At 42.1% G+C, this 27,261-nt stretch overlaps 1 protein-coding gene across 3 annotated transcripts in view; it reads right to left on the bottom strand.

Moving 5' to 3' along the window:
• The window catches only part of SMG1 (SMG1 nonsense mediated mRNA decay associated PI3K related kinase), a 409,928-nt gene that overhangs the window by 149,589 nt on the left and 233,078 nt on the right, over positions 1-27,261 (bottom strand). For all 3 annotated transcript variants that reach the window (XM_073591119.1, XM_073591120.1, XM_073591121.1), the window contains exons 33-41: positions 26,695-26,833; positions 22,629-22,859; positions 22,361-22,538; positions 20,785-20,946; positions 19,510-19,727; positions 19,261-19,415; positions 10,688-10,910; positions 9,948-10,194; positions 9,627-9,856 (exon numbers count right to left, since the gene is read on the bottom strand). In XM_073591119.1, the coding sequence (XP_073447220.1) occupies positions 9,627-9,856; positions 9,948-10,194; positions 10,688-10,910; positions 19,261-19,415; positions 19,510-19,727; positions 20,785-20,946; positions 22,361-22,538; positions 22,629-22,859; positions 26,695-26,833 (1,783 nt within the window). The remainder of the gene's footprint in view (positions 1-9,626; positions 9,857-9,947; positions 10,195-10,687; positions 10,911-19,260; positions 19,416-19,509; positions 19,728-20,784; positions 20,947-22,360; positions 22,539-22,628; positions 22,860-26,694; positions 26,834-27,261) is intronic.

Below are 27,261 nucleotides of genomic sequence, written 5' to 3'. Positions count from 1 at the left end.
ACAGATCTATAGTCAGACAAAATGCACAAAATGTCAGATATTGAAAAGGAAAAGTTACCCTTGAAGTGGCTTGTAGAAAAAGCCCAGAGTGTGGAAGAAAAAAGGGTCTTGAAGAGGAGAGGGTGCAAGGACAATGGAGGATGCAGACCCCACTTCCAGAGACAATGCAAATCAAGGGCCCATAGTAAGTTTATGGATTTGGAAATGCGGTATGGAACTAAGATGGTGGCAGTAGCAGGGAGTAGCTGTTGATAAAAATATCCATGCTGAAGGGTCCAGTGTATCAATGCCAGCGGCCAGTGAGAACATCTAATGCCACGTACACACAAGCAGGCTTTGCGACCAGACTGGTCCGGCGGACAATCCGATCGTGTGTGGGCTTCATCGGACCTTCAGCGGACTTTTCCAGTCGAAAATCTGACGGACTTTAGATTTGAAACTCCGCCGGACCCAGTTCCTATCGAGAAATCTGCTTGTCTGTATGCTAGTCGGACAGACGAAAAGACACGCTAGGGCAGCAATTGGCTACTGGCTATCAACTTCCTTATTTTAGTATGGTCGTACGTCATCACGTACGAATCCGTCAGACTTTGGTGTGATTGTGTGTAGGCAAGTCCGTTAGTTCAAAAGTCCGTCGGAAGTCCACCGAAAATCCAATCGAAAAGTCCGCTCGTGTGTACGCGGCATAAGTCCAAGGATCATTTTCTTCTAAAAAACTTTGACATGCTAGAAGACCAAAACTGGGTATTTACAGCAGGTGCAGTGGGGTATAGCTCAAGTTGAAAAGCAAAGCTTTTTTGCTTTAGCCCAATGTCCAACCTCTTAAGAGGCAGGGCATATACACAGGGGTCTCTAAAATAAAATGGTCTATAATTCTGTGCGTGCCTGTCCTAGACTCCATTTGCAAAAATAAACATACAATAAAATATAGGGGGGATTCATGACCTTAAAGCTGAACTCCAGGCAGATCTAAAATGAACACATTAATGCAGCTCTGTAATCAATAATACAAATGTATCTTTAAATGCAAGCGGTGTGAGTACCTGAGTTTGACCTGGTAGACTATGGCAGTCCTTGTACAGCATAGCTCAGAGTAGTGGATGTAGAAGCCGTCAATCAGGTGTACCGCAGTGCAAGGAGGAATGCTGAAAAAGCAGAATCATCAGGGTTCTGCTTCTTTTTTCACTGCCAAATCACAGGTAGAGTGTGGGGAGAAGATCTGTAAGTGAAAGTGAAACTTGCAGCAGAAAAAGATCAGATCCCCTTCCCCGCTAGACAGGGCTGTGCTGTTGTGGAAAATATGTTTAAATTTAAGGAATGGATGAACAGAAATACACATCCTCTGGCAAGTAAAACAGCTTCTGTATATGTATTTCATCTATGTACTTTGCCTGGAGTTCAGCTTTAACGATCGTCGTAGTCAAATATATATAAAAAAAAAAAAATCATTTTTTTTTCTGCAGCCAGCTACAGGTTTCTAAAACAGCTTGAAAAGGTAAATGCCTCAATTGCAACCGTAGCTACAGTATCTATAAAGGGTTTCCAGGTATTCTATTCATATAACTGGCTTTTACTAGAAATCTGTACAGTGGTTGAAGTAAAATAATAGGCACCCTCTGCAACTTGTAAAATAGGGTTTGTGTACTCACCATGAAATCCTTTTTAGTCCATGGCGGGACACAGGAAGTAATTCACCTTCAGTTATACTGCCGCCTACTAGACATTGACAAAAATGACATTGACTAATGCCCGGTATGCACAATGAGATTATTGGATGAATGGTCTGTTTTTTTTTTTTTTTGCATGCTAATCTCAGATCGAATCTGACGAGTTTACTAAAGTCACGAAAATTTGCGTACGAAAGAGATAAAAATTCGGAAGTGATGTCATGTGTTGGAATGCATTTTCGAACGACAGCTGTACTGATTATATAAAAATTGTATGATCTGGCATTGTAAGAAAAAAAATTTGTGCATGTCTGATCACATAATATCGGATGAACTGTCCTGATCGGCTCAGGAAAGCCCTGCACTAATGATCAGATTATCATACGATTGCTCCGAAATCTATTTTTCGTAAGATTTTCTGATTATGTGTACCGGGCATAAGAGTAGATAACAATAATAGCCCAGAATATATTCTACTACCAGCACCCCTCAGTTTAGTAGAAAAGTAGTACCAAAAGCATAATCATAAATGCAGAGGGGTAGAAGCCATTTCCCTTAATGAGCTACAAGAATAGTATTTTAAGGAAAGTACAAAAAAGTGACACTTCTGGGTAGGGGGCATGCCGCCGGCAGCCTGTTCCCGCCCTGATTGTACACAGCGGGAGCTGATCTGCGGGTACTGCAGACTCTATGTCTGCCGGTGTTCTATCAGATAGTGCCTGCTATTAAGAAGTGCCCGGGACGAACGGCGCATTCCTCTAACAGGAAGTCTGACCTTAACTGAGGTAAAGTGATTGTAAAGTCTAGTTTTTTTATTATTAAAAATAACAAACCTGTTCCACTTACCTGCTCTGTGCAAATGGCCCAGATCCTCCTCTTCTCGGGCTTCTCTTCGGCTCACCTGGCCCCTCCCTCCTATTGGGTGCCCCCACAGCAAGCAGCTTGCTATGAGGGCACCAGAGCCGAGTAACAGCTCCCTGTGTCCATTCAGACACAGAGCTGTGGCCCAACCCCATGTCTATTCTCATTGACTGACTTTGATTGACAGCAGTGGGAGCCAACGACAAGGTGCTGCTGTCTCAGCCAATGAGGAGGCGAGTCCTGGACGGCCGAGACATTCCTACAACATCGCTAGAAGGACCTCAGGTAAGTTTTAGTGGGGCTGCTGCACACAGAGGGCTTTTTGTCTTCATGCATAGAATGAATGAAGATAAAAAAAAAAACCTTTTGCCTTTACAAACACTTTAATATATACATTAACTTGTTTTTTTTAAATGGGTTTAGTGGCACGAATAGTGCACACTGAATTAATAGCCAAAACGGTCTTCCTAAACTTGGGAGTAATAGCAATAGACCAACTACTCCATGGGTACGCTCGTCGGATAAGGCTCTAGGCGGCCAAGTCCCTCTGACAGTGGCTTAGAAGCTACTAAGGTCATAGGTAAATCAAGTACAGAATCTATGGAAGCACTCCTATGCTCTCTGGGATGACAGTCAACAAATAACTGGGTAATTTGGGTAATAAGGCTTGTATTACTGTACTAAAAACCTTGGCTGTGAGGGCAGAGAACCCAACTACACTTGATGACATTGAAGAAGACTGTGGAGTTGGAAAACAGTAAAGGATAGCATGAAAGGAAACAGTGACTCTAGACCTGAAAAGCATTCTGCATGCAATTCTTACCAGAACAGAGTCTGGAAAGCTCCTCACATGGAACTCCGTGACCAAAGGTCACCGAGGCTAGCTTTGCAACATCCAGTCTGGTGGAGCAGGATACAGTACTCCAAAGGCCATGCTGAGGTTGACCGTGCCAGATAGAGAAGGAGACTTGATGGAAGAAAGAGTGCTAGAAAAATAAGCTAATCTTTATCACAGCGGAAATGTCCAATCTCTTAGCATGTCCACTTTCCTATAACACTAGCAAAAAACTGAAGCATGCTATTAAGTAGGAGGGGCGATACACCCCGGGTTAGCCTACAGTTTGTAGTCAGTGTCCAATCCTCCTGTAGGCAGCAGTATAACCACTGGTTAAAGGCTTAAGTTCACCTTTTAAAAAAATAAATACAAATAAATTCACATCTTATTGCAGGTAAAAAAAAAAAATATAGTTTTTTTACTCTGCAGCCTGTAAGGCATTGTACCCACAAATCAGCAGATCATGGGTACAATGCCAGGTATCTTGCTGGCTTCTCAGTATTGCTGTCTGCCCATACCTAAAATATTGGCAAGCAGTTACTGAATGGCAGGTGGCATCAATAGACTACGGGAGTACCTAACTGCCATTAGCCTCTTGTAGTTAATTCATTCAAAGAACTCACACAGAAAACTATTTTTTTTTGTGCCCGGTTCAAACTAGAATGCAGGCTGCATGGGGGGAGAGGAAGAGTACCACAATTGCAATATTAAGGTGTTTGTTTCAAGCCAAAAAAATTATTGCAATCTGGCAAAGATGGCAATCTAGAACACCCACTACAGTGAGAGATTGGGTTAGGGAAATAAATGAGACTATCTGCAAAGAAAGAGCAGTGTATACAAAGAGAGGTAATCTCAAGGAATTTGACGCGATGTGGAGGCAATGGTTGGAAAAAATGGGTTTAACCTCCTGACATCCGGCCGTAGCCGAATGACGGCTTCAGCGCGGATGTCAATTCCCGGGCGGACGTCATATGACGGCCTCCCCTTTCCTCGCTCCCCATGCGCGCTCACGAGCGCGCAACGGGGAAATTCTGTGTTGGCCGTGTCCCTTGGACACAGCCAATCACAGATCGCTGTAAACGGCCAATCACAGCGGCCGTTTACAGCGCGATCGCTGCCTCCAATGAGAGATGATCTAAAATGTAAACAATTGACATCATCTCTCATTGCCGGCTCTCTCTCCTCACACAGAGACAGCGTGTGAGGAGAGAGAGATCTGTCAGCCTTCTGTGAGTGTTTGTTTGCCATTTACTGTGCCCACAGTGCCCATCAATACAGTGCCAATCGGTGCCCACCTGTGCCAATCGGTGCCCACCTGTCTGCCCAGCGGTGATCAGTGTCCAGCTGCATATCTGCACAATCAGTGCCCACCTGTGCCGCCTCATCAGTGCCCACCTGTGCCGCCTCATCAGTGCCCACCTGTGCCACCTCATCAGTGCCCACCTGTGCCACCTCATCAGTGCACATCTGCACATCTGTTCCACCTCATCAGTGCACATCTGTTCCACCTCAGTGCCCATCTGTGCTCATCAGTGCCGCCTCATCAGTGCCCATCAGTGCAAGCTTAGCAACCATGGCCAAAAGAAGCTTTTCCGCCGAGGAGGCGTACCAAATACTGTCCCAGGCCGACGAGAGCAACGGGGAGCTCTCTTTTTCAGATTCCCTTTCCGATTCAGAGTCGAACATAAATTATGAGCCAGTCCTCAGTAGTGAAACACTGAGTGACTCAGAGGAGGAAGAGATTCGGCCCGCCAAACGAAGGCGTTCTGGTGGGGAGGCAGTGGCATCTACCAGCACGGCAGTCCCGTCCACCAGCACGGCAGTCCCGTCCACCAGCACGGCAGTCCCGTCCACCAGCACGGCAGTCCCGTCCACCAGCACGGCAGTCCCGTCCACCAGCACGGCAGTGCCTCGGCAAGAAAGGCCAAGGACCCATGCCAGCCTTCCCTATGCCCTGCAGAACCCCTTGTGGCTTCCTCCTAATTCAGGAGAAGCCAACATTCCCCCTTTCACTGCCCAGCCAGGAGTCCAGGTGAACACGGAGAATTTTTCCCCAATAGATTTTTTTAATTTAATTTTTACCGAGGACATGCTGTCAAGTATTGTGGCCCAGTGCAACCTTTATGCACAGCAATTCATTGCGAATAATCCAACATCCTACTATGCCCGTCCCTACGAATGGAGAGACCTAACGGTGGAGGAGTTGAAGGTTTTTTTAGGGCTCACATTTAACATGGGATTCACGAAAAAAAACACTTTGCTGTCCTATTGGTCAACCCACCCCCTCCAACACATGCCAATATACTCCAAGGTAATGCCCAGAAACAGATACCTCACGACAATACCCAGTGCCCTCCCCGAAATGACCCAAACTATGATAGACTTTTCAAAATTCGGCCACTTTTAAATTATTTTTCTGCACTATTCCCCCTGCTGTTTACCCCAGACAAAAACACATGTGTGGATGAGTCCCTTCTTAAGTTTAGTGGCAGGCTTAAAATAAAGCAATATATTCCCAGTAAAAGGGCACGCTATGGGGTGAAGGTATACAAATTATGTGACCGAGTCACAGGTTACTTGTATGCCTTCAAAGTGTACGAAGGGAAGGACACCCAGCTGCAACCCCCTAATTGCCCAGACTACTTGGGATCAAGCGGGAAAATTGTTTGGGCTCTCACATACCCCCTTACTGGAGAAAGGCTACCACCTGTACGTAGATAACTTCTACACATCTCTGCCCCTGTTCCACAACCTGCATCGGATGAAGACGCCTGCATGTGGTACCATCAAAAAGAACCGGAAGGGCTTTCCTCAAAGTCTGGTCAATAAAAAATTGAGAAAAGGAGAAACGGCGAGTCTACGAAACAACGAGATTTTGGCAGTGAAGTGGAGAGACAAAAGAGATGTGTACATGTTGTCTTCAATCCACGATGATACCTTCATGGAAATCCCCAGAAGAAATGGCCCCATACAGAAACCTAAATGCATCTTTGACTATAATTTGTTTATGGGGGGAGTCGACTTGAATGACCAGATGCTGGAACCGTACCTTGCCACAAGACGGACATACCATTGGTATAAGAAAGTCGCAATTTATTTTTTTCATTTGGCCATCTACAATTCTTATGTCATTTATCGTAACTCCACCCAAAACCCCAAACGCTTCCTTGGCTACCAGGAGGAAGTTTTCACTGCCCTTACATTCCCGAACGGCCCCCCAGAAAATATCCGATCTAATGTTCTAAGTCGACTCTCCGAACGCCACTACCAGATAAGATCCCTCCCAAACCAACAGGCCAACGACGGCAAAAAAAATGTAAGGTGTGTACCAGAGCTGGATTCAGAAGAGACACATCTTATTATTGTGCACAATGTCCTTCTAAACCAGGCCTCTGCGTAGGTGAATGTTTTCGTCGTTACCATACTTCAGTAAATTATTAGTGAAGTATGGTAAACGTAAGCCTCCGTTCCTGCAATTTACCCTCACACCCCTTATGCCACTGCCTCCTCTGTAACTGACCCCGGCTTGTTATTTGACCACGCTTCTGCCTAACGATTCTGCACATACCTCTGCCTGATCTGGAACTGACCCTGGACTGTTATTCGACCATGCTTCTGCCCAACGATTCTGTACATACCTCTGCCTGATCTGGAACTGACCTTGGACTGTTTGACCATGATATTTGCCTGCCTCTTGGACTGATCTTGTACCCTGCAACTGGACTAGTGGGATTCAACACATATGTGAGGGGCTCCAGAATAGTTTTTCTGGATGAAGAAAACAATTTATTTTGTTTTCTCAATCCTAGATTAGGGTCTGGAGACTCGGAGGCTTCAAAGAGATTTGGGTGGGAGAAGCCTCTACCCCTGTCCCCATTCTGTCCTGAACGAGGCCCTACTTCTGCCTGTAGGACTTACTGCCGTCATGCCTCTGCCTGTTGCACTGACCACACCACATGGACCTGCCTACTACCAGGACCAATATTTTTGGCACTGCGGACAATATCTCTGCCTGCACTGACCCTGGACTTTATATGGACAGTAACCCTGCCTGCTGCCTGGACAATTGTGTTCGCCGCTGCTGACCAAGTCCCTGCCTGCTGCCTGGACCAGTGCTATCCTCCTGTGTACAACTGCGCTACTACAACCACAGGTAATCTTTTTTGTTTACGCTTTGCTCAGCATAATGTATTTTGGGATGTAATTCTTGGTATGTGCATGCTATGTGTCCCTGGAACACCTGACGGTGTTCCTTGCATGTTGGATCTCTGTATGTGGCCAGGCTGTGTAGAAGTCTCACACACGTGGTATCGCCATACTCAGGAGGAGTAGCAGAATGTATTTTGGGGTGTCATTTTTGCTATCCAAATGCTATGTGTTGAAAATATCTTATAAACGGACAACTTTGTGTAAAAAAAATGCGTTTTCATTTTTTTCCACATTTTCCAAAAACTTCTGGAAAAAAATAAACCATTCAAAAGACTCATTATGCCTCATAGATTATACGTTGGGGTGTTAGCTTTCCAAAATGGGGTCATTTTGTGGGTGTTTCCATTGTCCTTGTGCTCCAGGGCCTTCAAAAGTGCAATAGGTGGTTGAGAAATGTGATGTGTAATTTATGCTCCTAGAACACCTGATGGTGCTTCATGCATGTTGGGCCTCTGTATGTGGCCAGGCAGTGAAAAAGTCCCACACATGTGGTATCGTAATACTCAGGAGGAGTAGCAGAATGTATTTTGGGGTGTCATTTGTGGTATACACATGCCATGTGAGAGAAATAAGCTATTACAATGACAATTTTGTGGGAAAAAAAAAATCTCAATTTTGCAAAGAATTGTGGGAAAAAAATACAACTTCAAATAACTCACCATGCCTCTAACTAAATACATTGAAATGTCTACTTTCCAAAAAGGGGTTATTTGGGGGGCATTTGTACTTTCCTGGCTTGTTAGGGTCTCAGTACATCAGATGTGATATTTTTTTTATGATTTGCACCATAGCTTGTACACTCTAAAACTTTTACACAGACCAAATAATTTCCACAAATTTTTGGTTATTTTTACCAAAGATATGTAGCAGTATAAATTGTAGCCAAAATTTATGAAGAAAAATTACGAATTTGCAAAATTTTATCACAGAAATTAGAAAAAAAATGTGTTTTTTTCAAAATTTTCGGTGTTTTTTCATTTATAGCACAAAAAATAAAAAACCCAGAGGTGATCAAATACCACCAAAATAAAGCTCTATTTGTATGAAAAAAAGGACAAAAAAATCATTTGGGTACAGTGTTGCATGACTGAGTAATTGTCATTCAAAGTGTGAGAGCACTGAAAGCTGAAAATTGGTCTGGATAGGAGGGGGGTTTAAGTGCCTAGTAAGCAAGTGGTTAAGAGAACAACAAAAATCAGATTCATTGATAGGAAAAGATGTGCCAGATAAATCAGATGCAATAAGATCTCTTTGTAAAGCATGTGAAATCAGGGAAATGGTGCAAACCGATCTATGAATTAATTTATGAGATAACTTGAAGGGCAATGGGAGGGGTAGAAAAGAGGGAGAGATCAAGGAGTAAGACTGCGTTTATAATACTGGTAATGGGTGGAGTGGGATGGAAGGGCTCTTTTGTACTTTTGGTTTCTGTTTCACATTTTCTCTGTCTTTAAGCATAATGTGCCCTTACACCTTGATGATTTATTAATTTTATTGTAAAAAGAACATTTGTGTACTCATTTCTAATTGAATTGTTAAGCTTTAGAGGGAAAAGAAAGGGGGAAGGGGAAGGAAAAAATGGAAAGGGAAGGAGAAGGAAAAAGAAAAAGAGGAAAAGAGGGGAAAAAAAAAAAAAAAAAGAGGGGAAAAGCAAGAAAAGTCAAAAGCTACAATGATGTTACAATGAGATGAGACAAAAATGAACTATAATGGTGAATTAAGTCTCTCTCAAAAAAACTCACTGACGTGGCAAAAAAAAAAAAAAAAAAGAATGCAGACTGCAGCTATAAAGAATTGCTGTGTGGAAACTGTCAATGGGTTTGCGGTATTCCTCCACAGTATGCAACTCTGTCAAAAAAAAATAGGTCACCTTGCTTTTGCCCCCCCCCCCCCCCCCCCCGAAAGCCTGCCCTACACGGACACTAGCCCACACAGGAAAACTGAATGTTTCCCTGTGCAGCTAGGGAGAACCAACCCTAACTCTGTGATCAAACAGCAAGGATATACACAGTGGACACAGAATATAAACTCATCTCTCAAATCAAAGTCAATACCTTTTGTGCTTGCAAAGCAGCTTCCCTTTGTTGCCATCGTTTATAAAGACCAAAAAGAGGAGTGGCTCCATCCACCCACTGAATAAGCCCAGATCGTGTGCCAAGGGGTGTGACTGAATAGTGTCTTGCACGAAAACGGGGAGACTCTTGACCATTAATCGTTGCAAACATGGTATTTACAATAGAGAGGAACTGCATAATGCGTTCATCAAGATGCAAGTCTTCCAAACCTGTTAGGATAGAAAATGTTGGTCATGAAGGTATTTATCAAAAACACCACTGCAGCTTAAAAAGCATATATGTATAATGATACTCCCTTACCTTTGAAAAGATATGGGTAGTTTTTCCCATCAGATCCCAGAAAGATGAACTTTTTTGGTTTCGTTTTTGTAGGCAAGATAGTGATAGTACTGCCTACACTGTGAATCGTGATGGCGTCTCTGTCTGAGAATTCCCCTGGTAAGGCTATTTCAGTGTTTGTCATGGAAGCTAAGCAAGGGCTAATTTCTTCAAGTCGTAACAAGTAGCTTGTCCGTTTCTGTGCTCTTTGCTGCAAGCTTAGCATAACCTGCAAAGGAACAGAAAATCTGTCAGTGTGAAATTTCAATAACTGAGAAGACATATAAACAGTAAACAAAATGAACATCTCTTGCACTGCGAGACAAACAAGCTAAACTGTGGACAAAGCAAAAAGACTTTCAATGGGGCTGGGTAAAACATCTACTGCTGCACAGCTGTGATCTTTGTCCTTCCTTCACTAGACACATGAAACAGCAATGGAAGTCAAAATAGCTCGTCATGACAGATTCTCTTTAAATAATTACGTGTATATGCAATTAGCTCAGTTGGGCAAGGAATGCCAATTGAAGTAATTTTGGCTCTGCTGAATGTTTCATTTAAGATTAGTGGTTTCCTTTAAAGTAGTATGACCCCTTACAGAAAAGTGGCTTGATTCGTATGATGCAATCAGTAAGATTTTCGATTTAAAGGCTGCTATACAAGAATCGAAATCTAAAATCATAGTTGTTAGATCAGCAAGTTTATAACTTATTTTTAAATACCTGCTTGAATGGCATCCAGCTGTTTCCAGGATTGGCAGGATTGGATGGATTTCTCAGTTTTTCTAGAGCATTTTCAATAGCCTCCCCATAGGTGTCCTGGAACCATTTTTCATGAGGTGTCTCAGCAGGTGCCAAAGTAATACTACAAACGTGCTCAAGGGCAAACACAATAGGTTTCATGAGTGCAGTGTGCTTTTCACGCATGATGGCAATCTTTTCCTCCCTAAGGGGAACAACACAAAAGCAAATAATAAATCAGTATATTCAGAGAGAATGTCAAAAGCACATGAATCAGAACTAATCATACACTTTTCAGAAACAAAATGTTACAGCAACATTTAGAAGTATAAAATAGACATGCCAAATGTTTAATTTAATTTTTTTTTTTATTTTAAACACAGCGTATCTAATCAATTACAAGATCATCATCAACAAGCCACAAATCCCTTGGATTCTACACAATTCATATTGATCACTTGACAACAGATACTGTATGAGCCTTGCTATAGAAGGCCGGACACTTAGAAGTTGCTCCTTGCTTGACGCACCTGATTGCCATTTTGAAATATGGAAAATATAAAAAAAATGTTATTCTTATTGGCAGATATATAAAAACATCCTGGTACAACAAAACACACTCAACCAGAGCACAAGAAATTATAAAGTTTGGTACACAAATACATGAGAGGTACAACCTCGCATTTGCATATACTTAAGTGTCCAGTCCTAATAAAGAGAAGTTACATACAAGCACAGAGTAGTCTGGATTCATTATAACATTAATCCCAGTACAAAACCTTTTTTTCCAATTTGCACACATTTCAAGTATAAAAAAACGACTATTCACAAATTAAAAGAGGTGAGAGTGGAGGAGCACCAAATGTTCCACACCTTTTCATGGGACAACCCCTATGCTCAAAAATGATTTTTTCACAAGGCAGTATCTGATTCACCATCTGGATCCATAGACGAGTAGATGGGGAAGCAGATTGATTCCACTTAAGTGCCATAGCCTTTCGAACTAACAATAGTGCTTCTCTCAGCATTATTCTAATAAATTTTGACCATTGTTCCTCGTCCAGTATACCCAATAGACAGATGCGTGGATCACATGGCACAGAGACCAAGAGAATTTTAGACAGTATATCAATCACCCGTTTCCAGTACACCTCAATAACAGGTCATAGCCACATAACAAGAAAAAAGTCTGCACTGTGGCTGGTACATGTAGTACATGCCGATGTAGGGATGTGATGTATCGCGTGCAACCTTACCGGGGTTAGGTAAGACTGATGTACCATGTATAAATAAGCTTCTTATTAATAGCTGGTGAAACAGTTAAATGGGAGGTGCATGCTTCCTCCCAGTCCTCGTCAGACAGATCGGGTATAAGTGTTTGCTATTTATTGTGGACCTCCAGAGGACTGGTGTTAAGGGAGCCAATAAATGGGAGTAGACGGTGGAGATTAGACTCTTAGGGCCTTGTGACCTTAACACTCCTATCAGTGGATAGTCAGAGAACTTGATGCTAGTAACACCAAATTGAGCTTTTAAAACAGGACGTAACTGGAGATACCTGTAAAAAAACATGAAGGAAGCCATAACATTTCCTGTGTATATGTCCTGTAGTGCAACAAGTCCCCTATTTTACCAAAAGGAATAGTCAGAGAAGTTTAGGACATGAGGAAGTGGTTATGCCACAGGGGTAGATCTACATTTGTGTTGTCAAATTTGTCCAGCTGTCTAGGCTCCCTCCACATCATTCGAGTCAGAATACGTATGCGTTCCCATCCCAAAGCAGACAGTAGAGCATCTAAAGCTATCAGCAAGTGTTTAAGATTTAATACCTAGGCCAGGTGTGATTCTACTACCTCTGGAGTGACAGGTGACATAGTTGCCCTGCTAAATAGTAGTAGTACATATATTGGGAAGTGCCGTGCCTGCTTCAGCTTTAGGCCGCTGTAGAACAGAGTTTGTTTCCTTCTAATGTTTGCGCATATGAATAATGTAGCATACCCAGCATCTTAAAGAACTATTTAGGCACCACCGTGGATATACGAGAGGTCACATATAAGCATTTAGGAAGAATCATCATCTTTATCATATTAATTCTGCCTGCCACCGACAAAGGCAGCCTAGCCCAAATGTTACGTTCGAGTTTAATCATCTGAAGTAAGGGGTCTAGATTAAGGCTCAAACCCTCCGTTTGCTATAAGGTAATGAGCACTCACAAATATTTAAATGAGAACACTACTTTAAGAGGGCAAACCGCTGCATCTCGGGAATATGCTTGGGGATGAAGAGGTATCAGAGCCGACTTCTGCCAATTGACTTAAAGGTCAGAGTAAGCACTATAGTCATCTATGATCTGCATGGCCGCCTTCAATGATATTGATGCATCTTGCAAGTATAGAATAAGGTCATCTGCATATAGGACTATGATATCAGATTACCCAGCGTAATACCTGCAATGAGGGCAGACTGTCAGAATCTCAGCGCCAGCGTCTCAATAACCACCGCAAACAATGGGGATAGAGGACACCCCTATCAGGTGCCTCTGTACAATGGAATCAAAGCTGACAGCAGACCATTAACCAATAATTGGGATGTGGGGTTTGCTTAAAGAATAGTGACCAACTTGAAATTTCTCTCCAAAACCAAATGATCGTAATGCAGCCTGCAAGAAAGGCCACTCTATTCAGAAATATCAATCATTTTTAAGTGTAGTCTCCCCCCCCATTTGTTGTGGGGACAAAGAAGACCACTGGAGATATTCCCGTGTGCAAGAAGTGACCGTTCCAATTAATCTCGGAGTCCTAGCAGATAGGATGTTTTACTCTTCTCCTGTTTGAAGAGAAGACGTTACACGCGCAGAGTGCTATTTTACCATACATTCATAAGGCGCTGATTTGTGGCTTGGAGGATCATTGAGGGCGGGTTTCTAAACCCATTTCTCCTTGAAACTACTCTACTTTTGTAAAAACATTCTAACCATAATCTACAGGACACATATACAAGCTCTACCAGGATGTTTTCGACTTGGAGTCTGTCTTATAACAAACTTAATTATATTCCTGTACTTGCTTTGGTCCAAATTTGCAAAGTTAACAATCTCTGAAATAAAAAAAACCCAATCAAATATCTACATGACCACTCATACATCTTACCCTTCTGATTTAATATCTGGCTAACTTTCCCATTTTTTTTTTTTATTACTCAACATTACAACTTTTTATTACCTGGTATGCAATTTTTACAGATACTGATTTTGCAGTTTTGCTAAATCTTTGTGCATCAGTATTTCTGCTTGAAGTGAGAAGGGGGTAGACCCCCACAACAGCTTATCCTGAAAAATTTAATTGATACGAAACAATATCTATTTTTCAAACATTATACATACATATCCACTATCTAATGCCTCTGTATTCTATTTTTCATTAAATATTTTTTTTTACTTTGTTTTTCTGCTTTCTTGCTACTGTACATCCTTTGTGAGCTCCCGAACATTTCCTTTTTACCTTCACTTTCATTTGCTTGGAATAAGCAGTGCACACTGCTCTATGCACACTACACATCCCATAGCCCACAATACATAGTCCCTAATCTCAGGAGTGAGCAAGAAAGGGTGGCTACCTTCCTACATACAGTCGAAACATGGAGAATGACCGTTGCCATCCTCTAACATGAAGTCAGATCACAGCAGTAAAGACAAAAAGGGATTTGCAGATCTGGAGAAGACTGACGACAAAATAATGTATTTTAAGTTTAAAAAAAATTAAAAATACATTTTTTTTTTAAAGGAGTTCACTTTTTCTAACATGTTACACCCGTATCTAGGCTGTAACATGTCACATGTTGAGTGCTGCAGCTGCCCCCACGTCAATACCCGCTGTGACAGCAGACCAGGGATCTTCTCCCCGTGTCTGCGGCCACAATTCAAAAGAAAATGCGGCTGTGCAGGGCTCTGCCCATCTGGCCGCGTCACTCATGCACAGTATTCTGTGAATGGGAAGCTAATTACCGACAGCCTTTGCAGATGTTGGGTTGTAGCTCTCAATGAACTACCATGGCGCTGTTGAGCACTGTGGTAGTACATTGAAAGTTCCTGTCCTTGTGTAACTGAATGCTCGTACGAGGTACGAGCACACAACACACAGTAGTCTGCAAGAGCCCTGCATAGCACCCATGATCTGATGATGCTTTGCAGGCTCCCAATAAAAAAATAATAAATGCACATTTTTTTACCTGCACAAAGATGTGCATTTATAATTATTTTGAAAATGTCACCTTATCCTTTAACCACTTCAATACCAGGCACTTTCGCCCCTTCCCACCCAGGACAATTTTCAGCTTTCAGCTCTGTCGCACTTTGAATGACAATTGCGCGGTCATTCTACACTGCACCCAACATTTTTTTCACTTTGTTCCCACAAATAGAGCTTTGTTTTGGTGGTATTTGATCACCTCTGCAGTTTTTATTGTTTGCTAAACTAAAAAAGAACAACATTTTTGGAAAAAAAAAAAAGTTTTTCTTCGTTTTAGTTATAAAATTTTGTTTACTTCTTCACTGATGGGCACTGATGAGTTGGCACTGATATGTAGAATTGATGAGCACTGACAGGCAGCTGTGATGGACACTGACAGGCAGCACTGATGGGCAGGACTGATGTTGAGGTACTGACAGGTTTTACTGCTGGACACTGACTGGCACTGTGAGGGGCACTGATTAGCACTGTGAGCTGTGTTTTTATGGGGCACTGACTGACAGCTTATGGGCACATTTTAAAAAGGTGTTGTGGCACATCTGAGGGGGCTGTGCTGATAATCAATGTGCTGATTATCAGCACAGATCCCCCCCCCTCTGACAGGGAGAGCCGCCGATCGGCCCTCCCTGTCAGTGCAAACCGAGAAATGCCGTTTACCGGCACTTCCTGGTTTACGCGATGATCAGCTGTGATTGGTCACAGCTGATCACGTGGTAAGAAGCCTCTGTAAGAAGCCTCTGTAAGAGGCTTCTTATCACGATCGGAGATGTGGGGTGTCAGACTGACACGCCGCGCGCCCCCATGGATATGACGCGCAGTCAGGATAACAGAGCCACTTCCCGGCCGTCAATCTGCATAAGGCAGGCGGGAAGTGGTTAACCGCTTGCCGACCCGCCACACACAGATGGACGTTGGCAGAATGGCACAGGAAGGCAAATGGACGTACCTGTAAGTCTTAGAATTTGCCGCCTATCGGGCACGTGCAACTGCCGCGGGAGCGTGCCCAAGGGTCCTGGGAACTCGATGTTCACCGGAAGCCGGCGAATGCGGTGAGGAGAGGCAGAACGGGGAGATGCCTTTGTAAACAAGGCATTTCCCTGTTCTGCCTCGTGACATGACAGAGATCCACTGATCCCTGTCATCGGGAGCAGTGTGTGATCGCTATCATGTCAGTGGAAGCCAATCCCCCCTACAGTTAGAACACCTCCCTAGGACACACTGAACCCCTTGATCGCCCCCTAGTGTTTGACCCCTTCCCTGCCAGCGTCATTTACACAGTAATCAGTGCATTTTTATATCCCCTATTCTGTAGACGCTATAACTTTTGCGCAAACCAATCAATATACGCTTATTGCAATTTTTTTTTACCAAAAATATGTAGAATACAAAACCTAAAATGGCCTAAACTGAGAAAATTTTTTTTTTATATAATATATATATACACACACACACACACACACACACACACACATATATATATATATATATATATATACACACACACACACACACACACACACACACACACATTTGTTTTTGTTTTTTTTGGGGGGGATATTATAGCAAAAAAGTAAAAAAAATATTGCTTTTTTTCCAAAATTGTCACTCTTTTTTGTTTATAGCGCAAAAAATAAACCGCAGAGGTGATCAAATACCACCAAAAGAAAGCTCTATTTGTGGGGGGGAAAAAATTTCAATTTTGTTTAGGTACAACGTCGCATGACCATGCAATTGTCAGCTAAAGCGATGCAGTGCCAAAACGCAAAAAAATGCTCTGGTCAGGAAGGGGGGGTAAAAGGGGTTAAACCAGAGTTGAGGCCCCTTTCACACTTGTGCACTTTTGCTGCGTTTTTCCAAATTCAATCCTATGTAACAGTTCACACTGCAGGTGCGCTGTGCTTTGAAAAGTCCTGCATGCTGCATCATTGGTGCAGCTTTTCAAAAGCACAGCACAGAGGCACCTTCCATTGTAAGTCAATGGGAATGCATCAAATGCACATTGCACATGAGTCTGAAAAGGTCCCAAACTTAACAAAAGCACATGAGTGTGAAAGGGCCCTAAGCCTCGGTTCACACCAGAGGCGGCACGACTTGCAGGTCGCCTCACCGAGGCGACCTGCACACGACTGCCGGGGCGACTTGCAAGACGACTTCTGTATAGAAGTCTATGCAAGTCGCCCCCAAAGTAGTACAGGAACCTTTCTTCTAAGTCGGAGCGACTTGCGTCGCTCCGATTAGAACAGTTCCATTGTACAGAACGGGAGGCGACTTGTCAGGCGGCTAGGTCGCCTGACAAGTCGCCCCCGTGTGAACCGGCCCTTAGTGTGTCACTTTAAATGTTCATTTACAAAACAAAAAACAAAAAAACAAAACAGGACTCGGATGTATTGTTACAAGTATGCAAATATAGCTTAAACCATGTTATACCTAAGTGCTGTGAATTAAAAGGAGAAAAAACAATTAAACGTCTGACCTATTTATAGGACCCAACGTGAAGTCTTACTTCCCTACAAGTACAATATGGATTTCCCAACGCAGAATACCTCACATATGCCCGAATAGTATCTTTTCTATAAAACACTCCGATCTTAAATAATATATTCTGGCAAATTCACACTTAACTCACTTCTAAGGCAGAATGTAAAGGGGCATCTCTATATTTAATAACATTCTTCACAACAAATATATATTTGAAAATCCAAACAATGATAGCCTGGGAAAGGGATGTAAACGACTCCTTCTCAGATAGACAATGGAGCATAACTCTACCATACAGATACTCTGCCACAAAGTTCACTAACCTTTGGCAACCACCTCACAAAGTTACACAAAGATAGTATCTGACCCCATACAGAATAGCCAAATTCAATCCCTCTATATCTCCATTATGCTGGAGAGAATGCCCTCAACCTGGCACTATCTTCCATATCCTATGGACATGTAGTAAACTAGCAAAATTCTGGCCCAAAGTATTTACAATTCTCTGCCAAGTAACAAGTCTACCAATACAAATCTCCCCGCCACTAGCCCATCTCAACATAGGTATAGAAGCTGTACCACCATTTTTTTTTTTTTAGACAGTTTACTACTCACTTATTCCTGGCTGCCAAACTGGTAATACTTAGACTATGAAGATCTCCGGATCCCCCTGTGGTGACCGAAGTTGTACATGCTCTTTCTACACATTTTACATATGAACAAATGTTGGAGTCAGTGGCTGGGAAACATACTGAATTCCTTGATAACTAGCAACCGTGGATTGACTGGTATGATACGTACAAAATTTTATAGGTCTTCATCTGAATCCCGGGTCTCACTTATCACTTATAACCAATAGCTTCTTGTGAACAATCCTGAGTAGGGAAGTCCTTTTAGAAACGTCCCTTTCCCTATCCTCTTTCCCCGGTTGTTGTGTTTTCCTCTTTTCTATTTTATAACTCTCATTAAGACGAGATTTATTTGCTGCGTTGAATAGATGAACATACCACTTGCATCATCTATTCAAAACTGGTATGGAAATACTCTACTTTATATACAGTGAATGTTTTGGATATTAGGGGTTGGGGGTGCTGCCCTCCTCTTGAGACACAGTTGGTTCCCATTGGGGGTGTCTGAGGGTAATAGGCTGCTCTATCTGCCCAGTGATCAGCATCCATTATCTGTTTGCAAGTTCACCAATTGTTATTTTCATATTTTTATTACAGTTTTTATTTCTTCTAGACTGTAAAACATCTTCCTATGCTTTGTTGTATGGTAAATGTTGGAACAGTGACAATCTTGAAGAAAAAAAACTAAATGTCAGCACAACAAGGGACAGTACTTACTATCGACGCAATGCGTCTACAAAGGTAGTCCCTTCTTCTATTCTGCTGGTTCAGGCTCAAGCTGAAATCTCCCTCCTCCGATTATTACTGCCCCCTTACCCCCACAGAAGTCAATACAGCTGAGGGACCTGTCCTACGCCCTCTACAAGAGTGCCAACTATTCCTGCAACAGATGATTACAGTGGTGGCGCAGGGGAGTGAATCGGAGAACATTTGATTTCAACTAAAGCAGGAGCCAGCAGCACAAGGAACAAATTTCATTGATAGTATGGTACTGTGTTTTTTTTTTGTTTTGAGGCTTTTAAGCACTTGCATCCAACATTCTTTCAAAGAAGCTTTAGCCTTTAAATGCCAGCTAACTAGATGTTATGTTCTCTCAAGTTGATAATTTGGTGGTATGAAATTCTATACATCCCTGGTGTATGGAACAGGTTCCAAAATGAAGCCCAAAGTGTGCCATAAAATCAAAAAATTGTCTACATACTTTCTCAGAGTATTGTTGTTCTGCACCCTTTTGACTTCATCCTCCAGCTGTTGAATTCGTCTGAGAACATACATGTGTTGTTGCAACAAAACACCCAGCCAGAGCTCATCCCAAAGCACAGTAACTCTTCTTAGTTCAGCTACCAACATCTGAACCTGTGGAAGTGTAGAGAATTACAAGGAAAATCAAAGTAACTATAGTGCCTTTGCCATGATTAATCAGTTGAGCAAACATAGTGTTTATACAAACCTGCAGAACCATGGTAGGGTTAGCACAAGACAGCTTGTCAACAATTTTACTGTAACAATCTTGCATCATGGCTTGGTCTTCATTCGGAATATTTTTCAATTCCTCTCTATTGCTTTCTTGTGAAGCTGGTAGACTGCCATCATCACACTCCCCACCCATAAGCTCATCATCCTGGATGTTACCCAATAAAGTGGGAATGGCTGATGACAACTTGGTTCCTGTGGTAATAAGCAAAAGTGAGGATGGGCAGAGAAAATGAAAGCATGCAAGTACAACAATTGTGGTATGATGTTTTCAAGTAAAGACAAAAAAGGAGCTCATTCTGGGAAGGCTTCCTGCACCTAGGGAGCATCAAAGGCTAGTCTAAGATTAATTATTTTCTTGGATTATTTAATTAAGGGCAACCATAATTTTTATTTCTTCTACATCTTGTGCATACCAGAAAATCCAGTGTAAAATGTAATATTAAATCTTCACTGTTCGGTTAAAATAACATTTACAGTGAATCTGCCAAAGGCAATCCACCTTTATAAGAATGTAACATTACCACCCCGTATCTGGTATAAGACCCCTGAATCAGAAAATGACACCAATTTTCATTGTTGCCCTCATTATCTAATCTCACATGGATATTTGATAGCCATAGGCTGAAATTGTCCTATGTAGAAAAAAAAAGATGCATCTTAAAGGAGATGCATCTTAAAAGGATAGCAAAAAAAAATAAACACACATGCTCACCTTTATGGCTGTAGCATTAGTTCGATGCTGCAGCTGTCCCACGCTGGCACTAAACCCGAAAACTGAGTGATCACATAACCGCTCAGTTCTTGGTCTTCACTGAGCAGCGAGCGGTGAGTGCCTGTCATCAGCTCTCTGCTCTGCCCTCCCAGTGCTCACTGGCTGAGCCAGCTGCCAGTCAGGCTTCTGGGTGGATCCAGACATTGTAGGGAACCCTACGAAGCTAGGGCCAGATCTATGATGTCAGCCTACCGTTGGCTGGAATCTGGGTCACAAGAGTGCAGAAATAAGTGAAGTATGGCCAAAAAAAAAGCTTGAAGTTTGGGGGGGGGGAGTTTAGTGTACAGAATGCCAATGCGGTTTACTTGTATTAGGATTATGTTCAAGTATTTTGGTAAGGTGATATTAAGATGACTATATCCATTACAGTCTAACAAAAAAAAACACACACACACGAGAACAGCTTCACTTCAGCTTCTATTCCTTAGCAGGATGATGTTTCCTACTAAAATATAGGTAAACTGCAAGGATACTGACCTGAAGACTGGGATTCATTACTCAATGAGATACTTCCCACAATTGCTGGGTAGAGGATGAGGTGAGGAGAGTCCTGTGCTACTCGACACAGTAGACTACAAATACTTTGACGAACATATACCTCAGGGTGGTTGAGACGTGAAAAAAGCTGAGGTATTATACCTGCAAAAACACAATACGTTAACATTTGGAGACAGCATTAACCTACAACTGAATGCCTAACATTATCTAATTTATCACTGTAACAGTGGTACAAACCCTACAGTCTACCATATTTAAACCAGAAACAGGTCAGGCAGTTTCAGTCTAAAACATTTACACATCCTATTACAGACAAGGACCACCTATGCAAATGTTAAAGTTGTTCTAAACTGTTTTTTTTACCCCCAATCACCCTCTTGAGTCATCTATTGATTCAGCACTATGTCTGGTTGCAGCTCTTTTCTTTTCCTGGTCTTCCAGGAGTCAGAATGCAGCATGAGCCAAAGGCTCCTGGTGCAGTCAGTCAAATCCTGTGAGGGGAGGCGGGAATGAGCCACACCGCCTGTGTCTATGGATGCACACAGCCTAACTTGGGAGTGCGCCCGCAAAAGTGTCATCATAGCACATGGCTTGTTATTGGGACAGATGAGGTAAGGGAAAAAGCTGTACAACATCCTTGCACAGAGAAGGTAAGTGTAATGTGTATTATTTTAGTAAAAAGATATACTTTCCAGTATACCAAGTTTAAAGTAATACTACATGGACAGCAACATTATGTCATAATGCACAATTCTCATATTACCAGCATTTAATATTACTGCATGTGTGAGTCAAATTTGTTTCTGAATGTGTTCAATGTTACTCAGGTCTGTCCCATTACAATTCCAACTTAGTTTTTTGGAACTGTACCCTAGAAGTAATTCTCTAAGCTTTCTAGTGAGTGTGGATTTAGCTAGGGGGCAACTGAGAAAAAGTTTAATTCTAAAAACTTTAGCAGAAAGGCTTGGAGGTTGAAAAGGTAAAAGGTTAAAAACATCCACACATGTAGAGAGCATTTCTACAGTAGTTTTCTTCACCAAATCTACTACATTTGTGTCAATGAAAGATTTTGTAAAACTGATGCAAACACCACAGGAAACTGCTGATCACAGCAGTTTCTACATTGAATTTTTCCCCACTCGCTAAAGATTATGTTGCTTAAAGCCTGCACTACATGGGTCACCTGCTTGTTTTTCTAGGGGTAAGTACTCACCTGATCCGCCGATCTTCTGTAAAACCGTGCTCCGCCACAGTCCAGCTGTGGATTGTTCATGTCTATGGAGCATGCTGACGTCAGGAACAGTCCATTTTCAACAACAATGGAGTGTGGGGGGTGTCAGACCGGTCTTGTACAGGGAGATTCAGGTAAGTTAAAACAAGCAGTTAACCCGTGCAGTGTGAGACAGCCCCACTGGGAAAACTTTTTTTTGCCTGGAGTTCAGTTTTAAAACTACAGTAGGGGATCTCCAGTAGTTGAAAGTCAATGCCCTGGTCTCTCTTTACCAGCGCATAACTATGTACAAGTTACTAGAGAAAGTATCCTTTAAAGAGGTACCTCTCCAGGGAGCAGTGGGTGTGGTCTCCAGGCCCTGCTCCAAGTACTGTCTAAGCTCTCCAGCATGTTTAACTAGCAGTCTGAGAAGTCGAAGTGTGGCCATGACTATAGCATCGTCTGTGCTTTGCTTGGAAGGAACATTTAACTGCAGACGAGGGTCATCTTCATCCAATGAAACCTAGGTTGTAAAAAAAAAAAATATTATTTTTCAGAGCCCAAATCTAGGCGGTACAATTGTAAAAAGCAACTTGAAAGACAAGTCACATACCCTTCCAGCATTCAGTTTCAAGAATGTGAAATATGCACTGCAGGATAATTTATAGAGGCTGAAAATCCGGTCCACAACTTTCCTCCAAAGTTTGATGAGACCCTCTGAAGCTGCTTCATCAAGTTCTGCCAACCATGGGCAACTGGTCAAGAGCTGCCTCCAAATCACATCTACAGTGTCATTTTCATTGTTGCCCTCATTCTCTGTAATCTGAAGTGACATGTCCTCATCCTAAAGATAAACACAAAATGAGGTTAGAGAACAAACATTTAAAGGACCATTTAAAATGTTTTTAATTGAATGGCCAGAGTAACATGGAAATGGTATATAGGCTTACTGAAAATCTTTTTCTTGGAGTTCTCAGAGACACACAGAAGTCTTACCTTTGGTTGATACTGAGGCCTACAGTACTGGATGCAGGCAAACAATAAAAAGGAGGCCAGCTCCTACCAACAGCATACCTCAATTTTATGTTAAGCAGTACTGACAGCATTGTCAAAAACAGAGGGGTGAGACTCATGTCCCTCAATAGACTCTAGGAAAAGTATTTTAGCAGTAAAAAAAAACAAAAAAACCCCAAAAATAAATATTTTCTTCATTGTTCACTAAGGGACAAAGAAGTCTTGCGCCTCCAGGATGTCCAAATAGTCCAATTAACCACTTAAGGACTAGCCTCGTTTTGAGATTTTGGTGTTTACAGGTTTAAAACAGTATTTTTTGCTAGAAAATTACTTAGAACCCCCAAACATTATATATTTTTTTTCTAACACCCTATAGAATAAAATGGCGGTCATTGTAATACTTTTTTTCACACCATATTTGTGCAGCGGTCTTACAAGCGCACTTTTTTTTGGGAAAAAATTCACTTTTTTGAATAAAAAAAAAAAAAAATAAGACAACACTAAAGTTAGCCCAATTTTTTTTATATTGTGAAAGATAATGTTACGCCAAGTAAATTGATACCCAACATGTCACGCTTCAAAACTGCACTCGCTCGTGGAATGGCATCAAATTTTTACCCTTAAAAATCTCCATAGGCGATGTTTAAAAAATTCTACAGGTTGCATGTTTTGAGTTATAGAGGAGGTCTAGGGCTAGAATTATTGCTCTCGCTCTAACGATCGCGGCGATACCTCACATGGGTGGTTTGACCACAGTTTTCATATGCGGGTGCTACTCGTGTATGCGTTCGCTTCTGCGCGCGAGCTCATCAGGACAGGGCGCTTTAAATTTTTTTTTTTTTCTTATTTTACTTGATTTTTTTCACTGTTTTATTTAAAAAAAAAATTTGGGTCACTTTTATTCCAATTACAAGGAATGTAAATATCCCCTGTAATAGAAAATGCCCTCTAATGCAGAATGCCCTCTATCATAATCCTATGCAGCAGGAGGAGGTTTTAGATTATAGATCAGAGTGTACTAATACGCGATGTGATACTACCATAATCTACTGTATGTGTTGGACTTCTCACAACATCCACACCCCTTCTGCTGTCAGATCTTAGTTTGAAGTTTAAGCTGGAGGTCAGCCTGTGATACAGACCCTAAAACATGTACACGTGTAGGGAATTTTACCCCGGGGTCCAGCTGTTGCTGAATGTGGAACACTACCTGCCAATTGTCTATGCCTGATATGTACATGGTGGAACGGTATATTCTAACCAGGACCGTATCTGATCTACCTACCTTGCTGTAACGAGAGTGCTGGTTGCTCTCTGATGGTTGAGGTATGCCACTTCCATGATTTCGTTTAATGGATCTGGTTTTGATAACCCTCCAGCAGGGTGGCTCAACTCGTCAAAGATAGTCAAATTGCTAAAAGTTACAGGACGCTGATCAGGAGAGGAGACCACTCCGTCAGTCCCTTGCACTGACAAGAGGCTACGATTGCACCCAGAACTCTCATGCAAAAAAGTGGAGAGTCAGAAAACTCCTGGACTGGAAAACCTGAATCCTGTGAATATTCTGCTCTGTGCGGTATTCAAGCCCAAACTCAGATAATGCAATAAATCTTTCCTTTCTGTTGTAGGGTCTGGACAGGCAAGCCTAAAGCCTGGTACACACTATTTTTTTTCCTTCAAACCAGCAGGGCTGAAGAAAAAAAAACAAACAAAAAAAAAAAAAAAAAACTGACAGCTCAGGAGGAGCCGCTGTACTAACTATGCAATGTTATTACAGTGATCTCCCCTGCTGTGCTATTTGTGTTCTGAGGGGGGGACTGCCCCTCCATCAGAACACTCAGGTCAGCGCTCTCAGCACTGATTGGGAGCTGATCTGCAGACCTTTTGTAGTCATGCCCCTTTGTTAGACCGGCTGCAGTATACACAGGCTGAATGTCGGCCAGTTTCTATTGAACCGGTCGATGCTGAACGACGTTCAGCTCATGTGTACTAGGCTTTAGTTGTCCGCTAGAGCCTTTGCAGACTATTCCTTAAACAGAAGGCTAAGTATCCCACAATGGGGATGCCAGGACAGCCAAGCAATTACTGAGGGGGCAACACCTTAGTGAACACCTGAGGTGCAGATAAGAGACCAAAAGGACAACAAACTGGTAGTGTAGGGGGTCCACAGCAAAGGATAGTAAATGATGAGGTACAGAAAAGATTGGGACATGCTGCATTCTTGATGTCCACAGAAGAGGGTCTCTCCCTGGTGAAGGGAAGTGATAACAATTTGTGGGAATTCTCAGTTTCAATTAAGGCTATTTTCTTCCAAATCCACTAACACAAGAAGTCTTGCACCTCCAGGGTATTCAGATGGTAAACAGGTAGGGAGTAAAATCTCTGCTGGGTGAGACTACTGTTCTAGTTTGATTGTCCCGCCACATCATATTTGAACCGCTGTTGAAGTAGGCAAGTTCTGCTGCAGTTTAAAGAGTGTTTAGTGCAGTTAAAGAGCCGTGCCTGTGTTTTTAAGGGAATTTGAAGACAAAGCCTGTACTTTTTTTTTTTTCTGAAAGGAAAGTGGACTTTTAGTTTATAACCATTTGCTTTATCCATTTCCCTTCTGACCCTGACAAAATACACATGTTAGTCTGTCCTTAACGCTTTCATTCACTTTCACACCTAAATTTAGCTTGATGAAATAACTAATTAAATTTACAAGCGAATCTTAAATCTTAAAAAGAAAAGTCCCTCCTTTATACCCCTCCTCCACTCCATAAAGAGATTGTTCCCCCACCCCCCTTTATTTACCTTTTTGTCAATTAAAAGGCTTGGTCCTGCCTGCCTGAATGTCATCTGCCTAGGCGAATGACGTGCACTGTGCTCCTTGTGCCTTCTGGGATGCGCACATCACACATACCAGGTGGAATAGTCTTCCATGCACAAAGGAGGAGGAGGGGGGTGCATATCATCGAGATGCCCACCAACTGAACTCAAAGAGTCAGCAGCCTCTATGTGACATCACAAAGAATATGGCGGCAAGGGGCCACATCAGTGTAAGAAAAGAGGATCTCAGTAGGACGGTGCTGAAGCCACTGGGTGAGTGGGTATCTAAACTGTGCAGAGACTGTAACCAGGTAAACGGGTAAAAAGAAAAAAAAAAAAAATTGATTTGGAGGAGAAGATCCTTTTTTTTTTTTTTTTCAAAATGAAAATCAAAACATATAAATAACTTAAACACTGTACACCTTTACACATATAACACTTACACTATCAGATGACACCCTGAACTGCAGAACATTTGTTAATTTGGAGTGAAAAACACAACACTTTTAGAAATTGGCACACTTGTCAAGCCACTTATTGGTTTATTAATTTGGTGCGCACCATTTCATTCTCATTTCTGCACATAAATTCTGGTGCATATACAAACGTTAATTTCCCTCTTTGTGTCTATACTAAGTATGCTCAAGATATTTTCCTGTGCATTTTATAAAACAAAAAGAAGTATCTGCAGAAATAGGCTAAACCAGCATTTAATATAAATTGAGTTCAGTGTTTGCACCCCAGCAATATGTTTAACAATTGAAGTATTTTATAGCTCTAATTAGAGTATTAGTCCACAAACACACAAAGGTCAACATTTCCCTCCACACAGTTCTTTTGTAAATACTCTAACAAACCTGTATTCCAGCTGGCCGACACATTGCCTGGCCCAAGATACCATATATCTTCTCTTTGTCGTCATCAGACACATTATCTGGCAGTAGGCTTTGCATTTCTAATTTTTCACGCTGTAATAATTTCACACCTTCCCCTTGACTGCAGGAAGAAAACCCAGATAAGCACATTGATCAACAGACTACTTATATACTTACATTACATTTTATATGGGACTTCTGATAATTTGGTGTCAAACACGATCGAACATTTTAACTATATATGTCAATTTCCAATCAGTTGGTAAACCAATAATTTACTAAAAATCACTCTTTTGGTTGCTCTTTCATTATTAAGAACCTTTGCAAGCCATTTTAAACAGAATGGGTGTACCAGCACTTAAAGCGGTACTCAAGCGCCCCCCCCCCCCCCCCCACTTACCTGTTGGGCTTCTCAAAGCATACTCACCCACACAGCAAATCCAGCAATGTCCCGGTGCTACACAGCAGGTCCCACGCAGACATCATGGTCCTCTTCAGCTTGCTGGGTGCAAGCAGCCAACTCCATTGATGAGCTGAACCTGTCCCCCA

This window comes from Aquarana catesbeiana, linkage group LG06, assembly GCF_042186555.1.
Source record: "Aquarana catesbeiana isolate 2022-GZ linkage group LG06, ASM4218655v1, whole genome shotgun sequence".
Classification (NCBI taxonomy): domain Eukaryota; kingdom Metazoa; phylum Chordata; class Amphibia; order Anura; family Ranidae; genus Aquarana; species Aquarana catesbeiana.
The sequence above is the reverse complement of the archived record's forward strand: the minus strand, read 5'-3'. Positions and strand labels throughout refer to the sequence as shown.